Here is a 19,647-nt window from a genome sequence, read left to right as displayed (position 1 = left end):
ATTTTACTTTCTTCCCTGGGTTAAAATATCGGAGAAAAAGTGAGCTCGAAGAAACAAAAACAAAATAATGCTTCGCTTTTATTTTCGACGAGCGGAGAGATGGGCCAGCCGCACCTCAGCGCAGAAGCTGTCTGAAAAATTCAACGCCGTTCCATTATGTATAAAGCAGACCCGGGAAGTCCTGGCATGTATTAGGCAGCATAGCGCATTCTATACTCTATCCTTTGCAAGAAAGAAAGAAAGAAAGAAAGAAAGAAAGAGAGAGAGAAAGAGAAAAAGAAATAAATAAAGAAAGAAAGAAAGAGAGAGAGAAAGAACGAAAGAAAGAAAGAAAGAAGGAAAGAAAGAAATAAAGAAAGAAAGAAAGAAAGAAAGAAGGAAGGAAAGAAAGAAAGAAATAAAGAAAGAAGGAAAGAAAGAAAGACAGAAAGAAGGAAAGAAAGAAAGAAAGAAAGAAAGAAAGAAAGAAAGAAAGAAAGAAAGAAAGAAAGAAAGAAAGAAAGAAAGAAAGAAAGAAAGAAAGAAAGAAAGAAAGAAAGACCTAACAGGCATCGCTGCATAAAGAAACTAAACTGTAGCCGAAATTTTCTCTGGACATGCACACAACACAACACCGCGAATCCTCAATCTTTCTCTCCCCTTAGCTTCGCTGCGTTCGTCTTTATGTTATGAATAAATCCTTAGTTGCTTATGCTGTATAGCTTGCGTTTCTTCGTGGTTTCGCTCATACGGAGCGTTACGCATAAGCTGGGGGTTTCACCTAATTTGCGAGCATCAGATCCACCCGGCTCTCCTTTTTGTGTCTCTCGGTGGAGTCGTAAATTATACTCCCAGAAGAAAAAGAAGTAAGAGGAAGAGGGTACAGAGAGAAACAGAATGATTCTGTAAGAATGAACACCACGAACTGCAGGGCTGAATTCAACGCGGCGCGGATTGGCTCAGAAGTGGAGTTTGCGTCGGCGGAATATCACGGCTGCGTCCTATAAACATGACGGAGGCCTACTTCCACTCTTGACCAAGGACGCTTTCTGCCAGGGTCTCTGGTGAGTGAGTGAGTGAGTGAGTGAGTGAGTGAGCGAGCGGGTGAGTGGGTTGTGTGAGTGAGAAATGGAGCGGTGTGAATGACATGAATGAGAGATGCCATTGTGCTGACTGCGTGAAATAAGTCATATGGATTAGTGTGAGTGAGAAATGGAGCGGTGTGAATGACATGAATGAGAGCTGCCATTGTGCCGACTGCGTGAAATAAGTCATATGGATTAGTGGAGCGAGTGAGCGTGTGGGTGAGTGAGTTAGCGAGTGGAGTGAGTGAGTGGAGTGTGTGAGTGGGAAATGGAGCGGTGTGAGTGACATGAATGAGAGATGCCATTGTGCCGACTGCGTGAAATAAGTCATATGGATTAGTGGAGCGAGTGAGCGTGTGGGTGAGTGAGTTAGCGAGTGGAGTGAGTGAGTGGAGTGTGTGAGTGGGAAATGGAACGGTGTGAGTGACATGAATGAGAGATGCCATTGTGCCGACTGCGGGAAATAAGTCATATGGATTAGTGGAGCGAGTGAGCGTGTGGGTGAGTACGCGAGGGAGGGAGGAACAAATTGGTGCGAGTGGTGTGAACGAGTGATGCGAGTGTGCAAAGGGCGTGAAATGCGTCACATGAATTAGTGAGTGGACTAAGCGAGCGAGTAGAGTAAACGGGGTGAGCGATGTCAGTGAGCGAGCGATGCCTGAGTGGAGTGAGTGAGCGGATGTGGTCGAAAGGGCGAGTGGTGTGACCGAGAGAGCGAGCGAGTTTGCGTGCGCCAATGAAGTGTTCAGCCATTTGTTAAGGAAACATTCGACGAGGTAAACCGCAGTTCAACACTCCGCAAGAAAGGAATCTATGCAATAGTTAAACTAACACGATTACATATCAAACTAACTCAAACCAAACAAGGCAGTACAGAAAAAAGAATGCACTCAATGATCGAACTGGAAAGAACGTAAGGAACGAGCCCGTGAAACGAAAAGAAGCCTGAAGAGAAAGAGCAGGAGTTTCGGAACGAAAGATAGGTGTACACCCTTCTGTTCTTCAACACCCTCACGAACGGCATAATAACACCTTTTGCCAATTACACCCTTCTCTGAGGGTGTACCAGCAAAGAAAAGGGTGTTACATTCATTCAAAAAGGGTGTAAATCTGCAAAACACCCTTTTTACGCCCATAAGAGTGTAAAAATTTTACTGTGTAACAAGTAAGCAGTGGCTAAGACCACACGTTGCACAAACGTGCACGCAGAGGCCACGCTTCATCGGGATGCGAAGAACCGGCCCAAGCGAGAACGTGATGCCGCCACCTACGGCGTCGTGTGCAGTGTTACTGCATAATCGCCGCTCGTATGCCGCTCGCTGGACGACCACCGATGGCCCGATTGTGGCCGGGCATATATTTCACCACGGGCAAAAACATTGCATACCGCACGTCCCATTTACGCTCGCCAAAGCAAATGCCGCTCTCCCCGCCTGCCGTGGGACGTGCCACGATGGATGAAATTGTGTGAACATGACCTAGCATTAAGAGGCTCACCATTACACCTACTATTAGAAGCCACCGTCCGCAAGGCCATCTCGGGCTGAGTCAGAGTCGGGCGTGCGTACGATTTACAAGGACTTGTACGTAGGACGGCCTGGTGCATTGCAAGATTCACAGTCAGGCTATTTCTAAGAGCTCGTGAACGTATTGAAAACGGCGCGAATGACGACACTGACAGGAGATGCGGTTTGTCCTTAAATCTCCGTAGTTAACTTAAATAACTGGCTCTTATTCACTTATTTCGCATTTCTTAATTGGTACAACTTCATTAGCTCACATAATTAACAGATAACTAGCAGATATTACATAATTAAGGTCGCGTAATCGGCTCGTATCCGCCTAATTAGCTGGCTCGCAAGCGCCGCGCTCCTCCTTGCTATAGTACCAGCAGTGCACATAAAGGTAACAACTGGGGAAGACACACGAAATTAGTCCGGTGAGAGCAGAAGCATCCCTCCGCGTTCATCGCATAGGCGACTGCTCTTGAATCTTTGAAGTTCGCAATGGCCGCGCGAACCTCGATGTCATACCAGATCGCACGCTACACATCTTTACCATTTTACACATGACACACATTTTTTAATTGATAATAAAAGTCCTAATCTTTAAAGGGACTGTCTACCTATCGCTCGGAAAAAAAAACTCTCATTGTGGCGAAAGTGCGAAGATCGTTCATCACATCTGCGTCAACGAGCATAGTATTGTTTCATAAAAAGGAAGCATAATTTTATTTTAATGTTGAAAGTCGACAAAGAATGACCACTAGAGTCACCAAACAGCAACGCGGTTCAATCTATTGGCAGGACAAGGAATCCTTGCAGGTAGGCTCGTTTTGCTTGAAAACAAACACCAATGCCTCGAAATTGTATTTTACGCACTTGAGGCAGCTTTAGGCTGCGTCAGAGAGTCATCTTTGCTTTTTTTTTTCTTTCACGCGTTCAAGGAGGCGCCCGGTGGCGCTGCCGGCGGGGTGTTCTTTGTCTGCGTGCCTGCCTGCAAAACGGCGGCGAAACGCGAGCACTGCCTCCGCCGCCGCTCATAAGAACAACAACAAAATATGCCTGCCCACTTTGAACGACCACTATGATATTTGTTTTATAATTAAACTAAACTTCAAGAGGCCTGCAAAAAAACGTACACGTTTTCAGTTTCACCGCCAGCACAATCGTCATCGCCTCCACTGACCAGTGTTGCGGGCATTCATCCTATAGCGCTGGATGAAGACCGAACGCACATCGAGAAAGTCTGCTTGGAATACTATTCAGAGAAACCACCACAAGGTTGCGCACTTCAAATGGTACGTATTTAGGGGCGAAGCTCCTTAAGGTGTGGGTCTGTACATCTTCCGATGTATGGTAGTTGTAGTACGTAAGCACCTCTGGAACATAACCGCTCTAGGCCGGACTCTCCAGTGTGCCTTGAATAGACTCGATGATCGGCCATTCAATGAAGCAAAGATCTCAGGAGCCTGGTCGCGCAGCACATCAGCACAGAAAGCCACACGAGCCCTCCTGAGATACTTGTCAGCAACTTCATTTAGGGACCGCCTGTGAAACTCGGCATTGTGTGTGTGATGTGATATGTGTCTATCCTTCTCTCTCTCTTTTACTGCCCCTCCCCCTCACCATGTGTAGGGTAGCAAACTGGACGCATAGTCTAGTTAACCTCCCTACCTTTCCTACATTCCTTCTCTCTCTCTCTCTCTCTAGCCGCTCTAGAGCGGGTATGTGCCACAGGGGATGCTAGATGGGAGATGGCGGTACTTGGAGTGTGTACTATAGATGGACGCACGAACGGACGGACAGAGGGATGGACGGACTCACGGACGCAAGGACTTACGGACGGAAGCATGGATGGACGCAAGGATGGTCGCAAGGATAGTCGCAAGGACGAACGGAAGCGAGAACGAATGGACGGACGGAAGCACAAACGGGCTGACGGACGCTTCGCCCCTTTCCATCACCATTCACTCCGTGGATATGCTGCGATTTTTTGTTGTGACACAAAACAAAAAAAATCAGTGAAGGACGCTAGACAGTCCCTTCAAAAGCTATGTACGAAACAGAATACATTGCATTTCTTTTCCTCCGTGATATCAGCGTTTTAAAATCACACAAGCTGGCATGAAACGCGGTGTGTTTACGATCTGACCACGGCTTCGTCGTTCATCACTACTCCGCGTGTTTCCTGCGTTTTATGAGCGTGCTTTTTTTTTTTAATCCCAACCGCTATCACATCCCTGAAAGACTGCGGGTATGAGACTTTAACGATGCTGTTTACAAGTCCTCGTTCTTTGTTTCTTTTTGAGAAAGCTCGACATTGCCGTTGGTTAGCCGGCTAGCATGCAAGTAGCTCATATTTCAAAGCCACGCCACAACAAGCGCGTCCGTGTTCGTTCCTTGTTGACGTACGCGTTTCCCAGGACATTCCATTCTCGTGTGTGCATGTTTGTACGCCTTGCTTTGTTCCAGGGTGAATGCCTATAAAATAGCTCAACTTTCCGTTGTTCTCAGCAAAAACAAAACAACAACAACAAAATAAACGCGGTCTTTTAAGCGTTCGCCTTACACAACAAGAGAGCAAGAGCCAGCTTCTGTTAAGGCGAAAGCCTTAGGTGCATCATCTAACACGAAGACTGACTGTCAGCGTGAACACGGGTGATGCAAAAAAAAAAAAAAAATCACCGTTGTGATATTACGTCACCATATGACATCACCACGACGTGACAAATCACCAAAACGTGAAACATCATGACGTCACTATGATGTAACACGTCATGTAATAATCACATGGCAGTCACTTTGTCAAAGGTGGACCAATGGCACAGTATTGTATAACTAGGTTAGGTGCATAACGCTTGCAATGCCTTCGATCCCGGAGGCGATACAAAACTCCACTGGGTGCAGAAAGCTCCAGGAACGGGGCGGAAGAGAATCAGTACCTCGAGTGAGAACAAAAGGAAGGCGCCTTTCAGCTTCAGGTCGTCTTGGGCGAATGGATCATGGGCCATGTGATCTTATTCTTGTCAGTCGATCTGTGTATTTATATAAGAATTGTACTCACTGCATCTGCACGGTGCACCTACAGGAAGACTCAATGTTTGCATTGTAGCATTTGTGCTTATGTGTACGCGTACAATCGCATATATGTACACGTGCATATTTCGGCACTGTGCTTAGCGGAGGACTTGTAGTAGGGCACTATTGTAATGGCCGTTTCCATGATCTCGGAGGCCATGCATCGGGGTTGGGATGTGTCCGAAATAAATGCGAGATAGTACAGTATTGAAGGTTAACCGACACACGTCTGCCAGGGGCTTAGTCGAAGCCATAATTCTTTCATAAGAGACCATAGAATGAAAACAACCTTGGAATGAAAGCATTGCTTCCTTACGTTTCGTACTTCTCGCAATTTTATATAAAAGCAAGTACGCCCGCAAGCTTTTCTTCATCTGTCTTTCATGACAGCGTTCTTACACATACTCATCAGATGTACTTCTTTATGAAGCATATTGTGGCGTAATAAAGAAGCCAGTTGTACTACACCACCCTTAAGTCATCTCCTTTCTCGTCTCACATTGTTTGCGGCAACGACTTGTGTGTGTCAAGGACCAGGCCAGTCTTTCTTTCTTTCTTTCTTTCTTTCTTTCTTTCTTTCTTTCTTTCTTTCTTTCTTTCTTTCTTTCTTTCTTTCTTTCTTTCTTTCTTTCTTTCTTTCTTTCTTTCTTTCTTTCTTTCTTTCCTTCTTTCTAGGATCCGCTGATAAAACAAGCTCGCACGCTCGCATCATACGGGTACGGCTGAACGACACATTGCAGAGCGAGCTGGGATAGAGCTGTGAGGGTTTGCGTGTTAATAGGCATATACGTAGACACGAGTGTTTCAGAAGTTAGCACGCATGCAGACTTTGCGTGACGAGCTGTGGGTGCGACCTGTCCCAGCCGACGAGTGCACACAGTCTGGGCGCACACGTACACAGAAGAGACACACACACACACACGAAGGTATGCGAGATCGCTGTGACAATATTTGGACTCAGAGGCAGGCCTGACACGACACGGCCAACAAGACCGGATGACTGATACGTGTATATGTATTCGTGAATAGCAGGCGAAAAAAGAGGGGCTCAGACATACATGGGCCGCCGCGTATGTATACAGAAGCTCTCGGGGTGGTGCAAGGACACAGCTGATCAAATGTCTTCTCAGCTATAGGAGTCGCTCCGAGCGCACGCGTGACACATCGCGCCGAAGTAAGTGTATACAGTGCTGGAGAAAGGCGTTCCATATACGTTTCTTCCATACGCGCACTCGAGGATACAAGACTGTCATGATGACCACACAGAAATTCCGTGCGCGCGTGCAGTATACGTAAATAAATAAATCAACCAACCAATCAATCAATCACTGTTCTCCTTCCTCCATGTTCTATTTTCCGAGCTGTGTTACGAATGTCGAATAATGATATCCCTCGCTGATCACGCGAAATGAACACACTTTGATACCTCCTGTCAAGAGCGAGACATCGGGAGGCAGATAGATCCCTCATTCCATTCCGCACACTCCCCTCCGCTCACCCTCACTCACTCCAGTCGTTCACACCTTCCTCACACGGCTCACTCACTAACTCCATACGTTCACTCGTTCACTCCATACAGTTTCTTATATATACACTAGAGGGAACTCTGGAGCTAGTGCCTATGGGAGCCACAACGAGCGAGCATGGGAATGATGGGTAGCAGACGGGTTTGTCTAGCCTTCGTGATTTCGGATGCGTGTTTGGCTTCGCATTTCTCAAATCTGCTTTGTCACGAAACAATAACCTGCCAATTTACAGCTGCTGCATTTCACTACTTTAACTTTTTAGGCTCACTATTTCAAATCGTGTCACGAAGTTCATAACGGTCCATTCTTTTCTTCCAAAATACAGCAATAAACAAAGTCACAAATGCGTTCCGGGCACGCAGACACGAAGACTAGGCAAACCCGTATTCTACCCATCATTCCCATGGTCGCTGAACGATCGCAGCGCTGAAGTCCCCTCTATAGTTAATTTTCGTAAACTCTATGGCTCACTTCACCCACACACACTGCTTACTCCCGTCCCTCATTCACTTACACCACTTACTCGTACCACTCACTCACACCACTCGAATCATACACTCGCGCACTCCACTTACTCCGACCGCTTACTCATTCCCGTCACTCACTCGTACCACTTACTCAGTCAGTCATTCAACCGATATATGTTCATGAAAGCAAGAAGTTCGGAACAAGCGAGCTGTCAGCGAAATGTGGGGACACGCCGTCAGGAAGGAATGAATCCCTGGACTGAGTTTTCGTAAGAGGCCATAAGACGCGCAGTTACGCACAATACAAACGCGTGGCGAAAAGAAAACAAGTAAAAAGAACACCCCCTGGCGTGAAAGTGTCGTGGGAATGCGGCTGTCACCACCGGCGTCAATTACGGAAATACTGCGGAGAACGAGAAAACACAATACAACGCAAAATAAACCGAAACACAGTGATCCAAGCACTTATAAGTAAAGAGGCACAAAAACAAAGCAAAGGCAACGAAACGGACCTAGCTGGACGTCATAAAGAGGACAGCGCCCATTCCCTCTCCGGTCAAACTACAGCTTTATCAATGATCGACATGGAGATCACCGTTGAGCGTTCAATTACGTAACTGCGCCACCACCACTCCCTGGCGCGGGATCGAGACGAGGAAGCGAGTAGGGCCTGCGCGAGCGTCAAGAAAGGAAGGACCGTGCCACGTATACGTATTATGTATATGTATGTGTATGCATATGTGTGTACAAGGCCGGCGGGAATCGGTAATGAAGACGTGATGTCCGATACGACATGGGGCGCGCGCGCGCAAGCATTAACATCGAGCAAATCGGTGGAAATCACGCCTGAGGCAGGTGAGGTACAGCGGCACCTACCGTTGGCGGTTTAAAGAAAGGTGGAAAGAAAGAACGAAAGACGCTACAACACCACAGACCAGAGAGGCACGGTACAGTAACCCCAAGCACGAGTCGTGATACACATAACCACTTTCATTCCAAAAACATCCCGAGAGTGGAACCACCTTCCCGCCGATGTTGTTTCCATACGCGTTAATCACCTCTTTCATCAAGCATTATTCAGGATAATCTATGTTTTTTCTATTTAAACACATGCTCTGTTTTTTCTATGTTTTGTACGTCTTGTTACTCCCACTCCCCTCTTCAATGCCCATGGCCTTGAGGGTATAATAAATAAATAAATAAATAAATAAATAAATAAATAAATAAATAAATATATAACAAGAAGCGACGTATCTCTTCCTTACAGACCGTCTGGTACGTACAACTTGTTATTTCGTTCTTTTTATTAACTACAACTGTTCAACACATAGCAACCACGAAGTACGTCTTTTATGTTATATGCATGCGCTCTCTTTCGGCCTATTGAGACGACCACTTCGTTCCCATAACTGCCTGTGCTGGAAGTTTATTTTTACGTCGCCTTGAGCCTGAAATGTGTTCTTCCACTTCTGATGTGATGTACAGTCTATATAAACACAAGTGCTCGCCTGCGCAGCAAGCTGCCCATTCGCGTTTCAAACTCGGACGCAGGCAGGCAAGCGAACAATTCGCTCTGACGACCACCCAGCTGACACGATCCGCAGCTGTCGGGCGCAATGTCCAGCATAACTACCCGAAAACACCTCACAACACCTCACAACACACACACACACACACACACACACACACACACACACACACACACACGCGCGCGCGCACACGCACACACACACACACACACACACACACACAAACCACCTGCTTCTGCTTTTGCCACTTCTTAAATAAACAAACAAATAAGCAAAAGAACAAACACGCTACACAAACGAACTGTCGTTCATGTTACCCCAGACCCTCAAAGCTCCGTGTCACCATCGGTGTTGGAGCGGGACACCGCCAACACACCTCGCAAGCTTCGCCGGCGACACTTATCTTCATTACGACGCTCCTAACACGAGCGATGTCCACATTTCAACTAAGTACGCCGTACTCTGCCCTACCCCCTCCGTCTCTACGTACAGCGATCCCAGAACCTCTCGTCCTATTGAGAACTCCAAATGGCCGCTTCCTGGATGGCAAGAGAAACAGCCCCACCGGCTGCGTCAGAAACGAGCCTTATGGAATATATAACATCTACTCGTAAAAAGCGACACTCGACGACAGGCCACCGCGAACGCCCCCCATTTCCACACCGAGAAGTCGCGCGCAGCGCCACCGCGCGGCCATCACCCTCCCCTACCTACTATACATATACATATCCGCTCCGCGCGCATGGTCCAGGACCCATTCCGCGTGTAATGACTTCTAATTAGCCAGCGCCTCTCATACACTCCAAATCTCTCTTCTGCCTCCGGGGAGTTCTTTGTTCTATTTCAACGACTCGGTTTCCTCGTTATCTGCCTAACTTTACTCATCTGTTTATATTTTTTCATCTCTATGTTTAGCAATCTATCCTTCGAGGTAGGTGGCGAGTTAAAAGCAAGCCCCTTATATTTTCAGCACCTACATCCTTCCACGTACAAGTGGTTCTGTACGTAGCCGTACGCGGTACACTAAAGTTAGGCGTGTGTGTTTGTGTGTGCGGGCGTGTTTGCTTGAGAGAGAGAAAGAGAACGGGAGAGAGAAGGGGATAGAGAGGTTGCCCCATCGAAGTCACGATAGCAGTGTTAAAGGGGGCAGCAGTGGCCCTATACTTATTTGTACCTTTCTCTACTATAGTGCAGGATACGAGCAAAGCACACGAAGCACTAATTCGCAACGAAAAGGTTGGCCCGATTTGGCTAGTGGCAATCTCCGGATGACAAGTGCACGAGCATGAAAGTACTCCGCGATGAAACTCATCCCAGTGCTACGGTCTCACTTGCCAGAACTCGCGTGTAGTATTTTACTGCGTAGTATCGGTTGCCAGAACTCGCGTGTAGTATTTTACTCTGTGTAAGCAGAGTGCTCGAGTTAAAGAGTGTGCGTTAACGGAACGCGTTTCTTGCGACCGACACTTAACGAGTACGTGAAGGTGTGATATAGAGCACCAGAGTTGAGAATATTAACAGTGCACGAGTGTTAATAAAACAAAAATTCCGCCATATCCACGAAGTGAATGATGATGAGTGGGCGAAGCTCCGGAGGTAAACCTGGTAAACCATGAATCCTCTGTACATTTTGCCCACACGATTTTATTACATCGCTCCCCCTAGCGTACGTCGCCGCAGTAAATCGAACGATTGCCTTCAACCAATGACACGCGCCATATGTGACATCATTCCTATTTTATAAGATCTCGCGTCTTTCATCAACTACGAGTACCGCTTTCTAGTTTATAACATCTTGCATCTTTTCATCATCAGCTACAAGTACCACCATCCAGTAAACACTACAAGAACTAAACGAGAGGTGGCTACATACAGGGGACGGTACCGCCATCTAGTGAACACTGCAAGAACTAAACTAGAGGTGGCTACATACAGGGGACGGTACCGCCATCTAGTGAACACTGCAAGAACTAAACTAGAGGTGGCTACATACAGGCTACAGGGGACGCACAGCCCACGCCCTAAGGAGCTTCGCCCCTAAAAGAGAGTGGTTATAGACGCGAAGAGATGTACCAGCAGACCAGAAGACGTATAGCGAGAAAGCAAAGGACATTCGTATAGAAAGTAAATGGCGACTTAAGAGGCGAGCGCACGTGACGATTATTGCGGGGTGCCGTGTCATTATTACGGGGGTGGTTGTGTCGATAGAGATGTGGTAGAAAGGTGTGGGCTATACCGACCTGGCGCGAGCATGCCAAGACGTACAGCAAATACGGCTGCACAAGACGTGCAGCAAATACGGCGTGCCTCTGATAGACCACGAAGCTGAGACCCTGTACACATTGACGTAAGATGCGCGAGACGTGGGGTAGTCGATGTACAGTATAGATGAGCAAAGTATGAGCGTTGGGAGCTGTCAACCAGTGACATTACCGCTTTATTAAGTCTGCTGCCAGCATTGTTGAGCTTGACTCCGTCAAGTGTAACTGGCTCAAAACGAAGGTAATATATTGCGTCATCCTTGATACAATTAAAGTATGCACATTGTCAATAAAGTCTCCCTGAACAACGCCATAAACCGCTCTTCCCTGTTGTTCAAATTGAGGACCCCCTAAAGTATGTGAGAGCGATGCTGTGACGTCAGCTTTTGTACTCTTCGTGCAACAGCCAAAAAAGAAGGTGGCCCTTTTCCCCTTTGAAAAAGTGTATACGAGCAATCGAAAACTTTCAGCTTTGAGTCTTAGAGTACTTTAAAAAAAATCTCTTCTCGTTCTCCAAGTACCCCACAGTCACAGCAAGCACATTGTTGAGGCTGCATACCATTGCTGGGAATGATTCAGTTAGGTTAGTATCCACTCTAAACATGTGACGCAACCATCGCGTCCTGGAAGCGGCAGCTCCTATAGACGGAGACCTAAAAACCAGCTAACAGATGTACGAGCGGGCAACATCTTGCAAGCGTAACCTCAATCACGCCTCGTTCTATTCTACTCCCGTCGAGTACAAAGCTGGATTCCCGGTACCAGGGTTAGACAGCTTTTCTGGCTAACTCGAAAACGCCCGAAGCTACTTGCCAAAAGAAAAAAAGACGTTTGCACCCTGGACGTGAGAAAAAACAACTGTGAGGCTCGTTAGAGGTGAGACCACGGTGTACATGACCTAGTAGAAGAAACGCTTCTCAAGAGACAGACAAGAGTGAATTCGCGAAGATCCGGGCATAACATCGTAGAGCAGAGCCGAGGCAGTCAGGAGCGGTCGGCACGCCAGCAATGCGGCCGGTGAGGACGATGACGTCGTCGAGGCGTCAGCTTTAAATCGAACGATGGCGTGTCGTAGGCGACGCCGGGGCGAGATGAGAGAGCCACAAAAGGGCGGTAGGAAAGAGGGAACAAACACGAACAGCGATAGTTACGTACGTAGACGTGGCTGAAGGGGGCGCGGCGAACGTTTTGCGCGATCTCCGGCCTTCGAGCCGTGCGCCCATCCGTCAACCACCGCACGCAGAGGCCCGAGTCGGAAGACGTGGGCGAGCACTGTGTATGCAATGCACAGACTCCGATATCGGATACTGTGACAGCCCTTCAAAAGATAAGTGAGTAATATCGAATATTGGGCATCAATAAAATCTTATCCATTCTATGGTAAGCCCCGGTTGCATCCGCTGTGGGTCCAGGAATGTATCCAGCCTTTATGGCCTTAAAAAAAACTGCACCATTCGATATTGAGGATTAATACCAATATTCGTCATGTATGCTCGAAAGCACGGGTACTGATGAGCCACAAGATGGACGCTGAAGGGTACGTAAAGCAGCTACACGCTCAATGATGCACTAGACGTTGATGTTTATTGATGTTATTGTTATATCGTTTATCGTCTTCTCTTTACTTATGATACCCACCCCTCATGTAATGTCCCTCGGGACCCTTGAGGTACCAATAAATAAAAATAAAATAAAAAAGACGCAAGTTGTCCGGGACGCATACACAAGAGAACGCATTGAGGTAAGACGTTCTATATCCATGACGGTACTCGGGCGACTGTCGATGATTAACACGGGAAAGATTCAGCCACGTACCAGACGAACGTTGCGGACGATGCATTCGGATTCTGCCGAGCAGAAGGACAAGTCAAGCAACCCGGGGACGGACATCCAGACCACACGTGGATAGTCACCGTAAACGTACAAGACGCGGTGCGGATTCGGCGGAGGACAGTATACTTGGATGACCACGGATGAGCTTCATCTACAAAACGCACGCTGTAAGACGACGCCTGCTCCGACATCCGGGACCGATACGCTAGTGGCACCACATTGTGCGCGTGAACCACTGAACAGATTGAATTCACGAGACTGAACGTTGCAGACGACGCCGTTTTCCCGGTGCTTTTGCTGCTGCAAAGGCGAGCAGACGTGAGGTACCCGGGACCGCGCTTAAAGACAGAGCACGTTTAAGAAGCGAAGGACGGCTGTAGGAGACGCCATTTCTGCAGCCCGTGCATGCGAAGTGAGCTCCGACGCCGTCTCGGAAAACTGCGAAAGTGCGAGTGTGTCTGTGGGGCGAGATCGAGGGAGGCCCGTAGCAGCCGACGCTAGCAGCAGCAGCAGCAGCAGGCCGGCATACATAACTCCCGCGCTTTCTCGGGAGACAGACAGACAGACAGACACCGCCGAAATCCGGTCTCCATCCCACGCGCGACGAGGGTTCCGCGCCAGACCGGACGGCGTCTTCGACCTTGAAGGGTGCCGCGTCAAGGTCAGCGGCACACGTGTTCGGCAAACGCCGAAAAAGTGGTGGCGGCGGTTATTGGCGTTGCGGAAGGGGGGGAAGGGGGGACAACGAATCCACGCCCTACCACACACTTTGTCAGTCCAGCATACGGTTTTAGGAATCTATGTCGGCTAGAATGAAAGCCCAGTTGCTGAAAGCCGGCTACGTCAAAACGTCGCTAAGAAAAGCACAACGTGACGTCGTTTTAAAAGGCGACACAGCGATGATAAGGGATTCATGACGCTTCAAGAGATTCACAATGTCGTGAATACAAAGACAACAAAATTGAGGTAACTCTAATGTCCTTGATGGGGACACAGGTTCGTCGGGGAAGCTACAACGCTTCAAGGGCAGGCACCACAACGCTTCGCTTCGTGTGAATCACAACGCCTGATGTGTTGTAGCAAACATGAAGTGTTGAGACTCCTTTGAGTCACACTTCAATGAAGTCAACATTTCAAATGAGTCACCATGCTTAACAGCGTCATAACGATTTAAGGGAGTCGCAACGCATCGAACGAGTCACAACGCTTCTACTATTGTAACTGACTTGAAGTGCTGTGACTCCCTTGGATCGAGACTCCAGTGGATCGAAACAACGCTTAGAAGGAGTTACAAGGAGTCGCTTCCAAAGCTGGCGACTGCGAAGCACTGACCTGATCCGGCGTGGAGGAACTGTCGGTGCTGTTGTGGCCCGTGGTGTCGGGGTTGTGGTGACCGCGGCCCCCCGCGCCTCCCCCGCCTCCCCCTCCGCCCCCTCCGCCTCCTCCGGAGCCCCCCGAGCCCCCGCCGCTGCTGTTGTGGTTGTTGTTGTTGTCGCCCAGGTCCCCGGGCTTGCTGTCGCGCTCGTCTATCACTAGGTCGATGGGCATCTTGCCCTTCAGACAGCTGATGTACCGCTGGCAGAAATTGTCGCACAGCTCGTGCACCTGCGAAGAACCAATGTAAAAGCGTTCAGCTTGTTGTAATCACCCAACACACATCGCCGATCACTTTAAAAATGAAGTCACTAAAAAAATTCCCAATGTCAAGTGATTAAAAACAGTCTCCTAAGCTTAAGGACTTCCAAAACCGGCACTATCAGAGTGAATACAAGTGCTTGGGCAAAGGCGTGAAATATAAGTTTTTTCCACAACAGCTTTCAGTCTGCATTCACAAATCTAAAAAAAAAAAAAACAGCTCGTTGTCTGAAGACAAAACAATGGACGCAATTGTGGTGGTAGAAAATACACTAATACACACTATCGGCAAACTATTCAGCATATACCTGTCGCACAGAAAGGCTTTGTGCAACTACATTTTATCAGTCTAAGACAGAGATCATATTACATCTTCATTACCATTAGAAGCAGCTCAGTCGTGTGTGGCACACATTGAAAGGTATACCACGTCGTGGGGGCCACATGCGGATGGGATGTTCATATATTCCTTCAAGTACGAACGCGTTACGTAGACAAGGACAGCTAAGACACGGCCAAAACAGCCATTTTGACGTCCGTATACGCTAACTGGCAATGCGTCACGTGCCTAACCTTTTAATGCGAAGCACCAGTATAAAAACTAAAGACAAAGAACACACCGGTCGAAGAAAAACTTTGTCCCGACAGAGAGCGCTCCGACTGAGCGAAGGCGAAAAACGCAAAAAACCAATGCGCACTGCATTAGCCCAATCGCGTAAGCACGGAGCAAAAAGACCAGAGACATCATCAGGCACACTGGGGGTCAGGTACACGGGAGGCTCTAAAGACGTACCGATAGCGGCGATTCGATTGTAGGCGCAAGAACCGGAACATGATAAGGCCCCGGCCCGCAAGCTCGCGGGGAAAACATCGAAGCAATATGGACACCTCCCATAAAAGCAACACGTCGCCGAAAACGCTTTACAAAGAAGAAGCACCGACAGCGTTCCGCGTACATCCAAAGACAAACAATACTAATTCAAAAATATATTCTCGCAATATCGCACACAACGCACACACAAACACAATCGTTTATCTTCTCAGCTCCTTCTTCACTCCAGTCCTCACGGCCACTTCGACGCCTTTCGCCGGTGAAATACATTACCATAAATAAACCGAAATAAACAAAAAACAAAAAGATATAGATACCAACCCTAAATACAGACCTCTCTTTTCATGTGCCCATTTAAATCGACGATAGCCTACCTCCTCCCCTCCCTTCCCCCCCCCCCCCAAATCAATCCACAACTCCCTCAACACACAAACAAAAACAGAAAGGCATGTATATATATACTGGTCGCATTTATTTTAGATTGGCAAAGCGCGTTAGAAAGTACCCCCCCCCCCCCCTCGCACCGCACCCCACCCCTGGTGTCTTTACTTCGATATTCCGAAACATCGCCTCGGGATACCAGGTGTATACATCCGTTATCGCGTAGAGCACTCATCGGCCATTACGCCCGAGCTGCCGGTATGGAAGAAGGCAGATTGAAGGCTCCGAGGAGGAAGATGGGAGACTCAGTTCTTTACCTCATCTACTACTCCGGAGAAATCCACTCGGCGCCTCGCGTGCCTCCACGTACAATTGCATATCGCGGGCATAAGCGAGTGTGTCACACGGGTCGGAGCTTTCGAAGCGCCCTCCCAAGCCTGGAACCCCAACTACGCGCCGTGCAGGGCAGTGAAGACTACGCTACAGGGATAGCGACAGCCCGTCATGTAGAGAAGAAGCATAGACTTTCCTAAAAAATACACTAGAAAGAACTATGGCGCGAGTGTTTATACGGGAGCTGAAACACACGACACTTCAGCGAGCATGGGAATGATGGATTGTCTTCGTACTTTCGGCTCCGTTTGGCTTCGCGTGACTTGAAACTACCTTGTCACGAAAAAAAAAAAAAGTTTAAGAGTTGCGCTTCACCACCTTAACCTTCCTTAGGCTCAACAATATTAAATCGGGTCATGAAGTTGAAAAAAAAAACGGTTCGTTCTTAAATTCGAAACAAAACCAAAGCACGGGAATGAACAATGCCATGAGTGCGTTTGAAGCCCGCAAGCACGAAGGATAGGCAAATCCACGTACTACCCTTCGCGCCCATGGTCGCTGAACGATGTCAGCGCCAGAGTGCCCCAGAGTTAACTTTAGGCAACTCTATGTAGAGAAGAGCCGCGGTGCGTGTTATCTCGGAAAAGCGGATGATTGATGATGATTGATTTGTCGGGTTTAACGTCCCAAAACCTCCATTTGATTATGAGAGACGCCGTAGTGGAGGGCTCCGGAAATTTCGACCACCTGGGGTTCTTTAACGTGCACCCAAATCTGAGTACACGGGCCTACGACATTTCCGCCTCCATCGGAAATGCAGCCGCCGCAGCCGGGAATCGAACCCGCGACCTGCGGGTCAGCAGCCGAGTGCCTTAGCCACTAGACCACCGCGGCGGGGCAAATTCTGGAAAAGCGGAGACAGGCGAATCTGACCACGTGAGCTACTAGCAACTCCGAGATTCTGCATTACTTTCACCGAAAATTTATTGCAATTAGTAAAAAGAAAGCAGTCGAAATTTAAAGGGCTCGTCTTTTTCTTAATCAGATACAATATTCGTGAGAACTAACTGACAATGAAGTTAAAGATGTTATAAAGGGATGTTATTAGCAGTAAATGGTAATGCAAATGTGAAGAAAAGTGGACGAAAAGATAACTTGTTGCTAGCAGGGAGCGAAACTTGCGACCTCCGAATGACGATGCTCTACCAACTGAGCTACAGCGGCGGCCATCCCTCTGTCCACTTTATGGGGTATATGCTCGTATATCTGCATTTCAACCTGGGAGTGTTCATCGGCGCAGCTGTAGTGGCTAATTACGGCGAGTGTTCGAACACTTCTTCGTGCGTGTTGGCGTCATGTGATACGTGACGCCAACATCATTGTTGGTTAGTTCTCATTAATATTGTTATCTTTAATGGACGTTTCATTTCGATTGAAATAGAATAGCACTCAACCATTGGTCTAGGCAGATAAATAGTCCGGTAAATTCGTAATTAAAGACGAATCGTCACAGTAAACGCCACCTGCCGTTTTAACATTGAACGGAAGCTATAGCATGCGTTGGTCACATCAGGGCATCCCATTTCCCTGTTCCGCTGTCCTCCGATTGGTGGACACTATTCACGTAGCCGCTTCGCTGTGCTCCGATTGGTTGACACTAATCAGGTAGCCTTGACTGCGCTGCATGGATTGCGCGGCACGGGGCGTTATACAGGTCGCGAAGGCGTCAACCTGACGCGTTTTGAGCAGCAACGCACCACCAGAGCGATCGAAGTGAAGAGGACACCTTTGGGCGGCAAGTTCTAAACGAATTAAACAAGCGGAAATAAAAGAAAGCACAAGGACGGGAGTTGACGACCCCGACTTGATTCCGCGGTGCTAAAATGCAAGGAGCTGGTGCGAGTCAGAGTGTCGTAAAGAGAGGACAGCGAGCGGATGATTGAGAGTACCTGCTGGAGATGCTTTCTAGATTAAAAAAAAAAAAACACGTATGCAGCGTACACACACCCTCGGAGTGCTAAGAAACACCTTGGGACAAGAGCGGGGTGAGAGTACAGCTTCGTCGATTTATTTCGATTTCACTCGGCTTGGTACTGGTGTCTCGCTGTAGTTGCGTCTCAAAAGCCTCCGAACTTGAAATCGTGGCGTCCTAGACTCTATACTCAATGCCAAGACAAGTGAGTCGTAGAAAGGCGAAAGTACTTCTGCTTCCTTAACAATTTTCTTCATTTTCTTTGTTAAATAATTCAGGAGGTCTTGTCTTATTGATAAAATGGGAATAGGCGAAGATTGGCTTGTGCATGTCTAATGTGCTACTTTCCTTTCTTTCTTTCTTTCTTTCTTTCTTTCTTTCTTTCTTTCTTTCTTTCTCTTTCTTTCTTCCTTTCTTTCCTTCGTTCTTTCTTTCTTTGTTTCTTTCCATCTTTCTTTCAAAGTGCGCAATTCTCCCACCAAACGTTTTCCTTCCTACACGCCGAAAATAAGACATTCACCCAGGTGATTGACAGCGCAACCCTTCAAGTGCTGCATGCAACTACGATGGCTACGCGTTAATATCCAGGCTACAAATGAGACGTGGCAACGCGAAACGACCAGTCAATTAACAGCACCTCGATAAGACACCAGATCGTCACAACACGTGCGACTGATCGCCTACAAGCCCACAACCAAGAAAAAATTGGTTACTGAAAAATGTTGCGCACAAACACGCACGGCGCCGGAGCACCTTTGAGGGCCTCAGCCGCATTTGTAAACACCGACGGCCCCTATATTTTTGATGATGTAGGTCACGTTCAGATTGACTCTTGGCTTCACCTTTCCACGTGTCGGGACGGTTTTGTGCTCTCCCATAGTAGGGTACTATGTACTCTGAATCGTTAAACATTTTTGTAACACAAGTGTGATCAGGATTCTGATGAAGGCCAGACTCTATAGACCAAAACGTCGAAATAAACCACGTGTTGTGACCGCTCACGGAGGATCTACTTGACTACTTCCAACGTTACGGCCACAGAACCACCATGTAATATATATATATATATATATATATATATATTGTAACGCGGAGAAATAAGACAAAGAGACAACGCCTTTGCTGCAGGCCGGCTGTTCTTTATCTGCTTCCTCTTCGTCGTCTTCCGTCTCTCCCAGGTATGCGCCGAGCACGATCGCCGCTTTGTCATCATTACACTCGGCCACGCTGCAGC

The 19,647-nt window shown here is 47.8% G+C and overlaps 1 protein-coding gene across 2 annotated transcripts in view; it reads right to left on the bottom strand.

Moving 5' to 3' along the window:
- The window catches only part of LOC119166806 (homeobox protein Meis1), a 388,227-nt gene that overhangs the window by 265,919 nt on the left and 102,661 nt on the right, over positions 1 to 19,647 (bottom strand). For both annotated transcript variants that reach the window (XM_037418168.2, XM_037418169.2), the window contains exon 6: positions 14,593 to 14,865. In XM_037418168.2, the coding sequence (XP_037274065.1) occupies positions 14,593 to 14,865 (273 nt within the window). The remainder of the gene's footprint in view (positions 1 to 14,592; positions 14,866 to 19,647) is intronic.

The sequence above is a fragment of the Rhipicephalus microplus genome, chromosome 6, assembly GCF_043290135.1.
Source record: "Rhipicephalus microplus isolate Deutch F79 chromosome 6, USDA_Rmic, whole genome shotgun sequence".
In the NCBI taxonomy this organism is placed as follows: Eukaryota; Metazoa; Arthropoda; class Arachnida; order Ixodida; family Ixodidae; genus Rhipicephalus; species Rhipicephalus microplus.
This window is presented reverse-complemented; position numbering and strand designations above follow the sequence as displayed.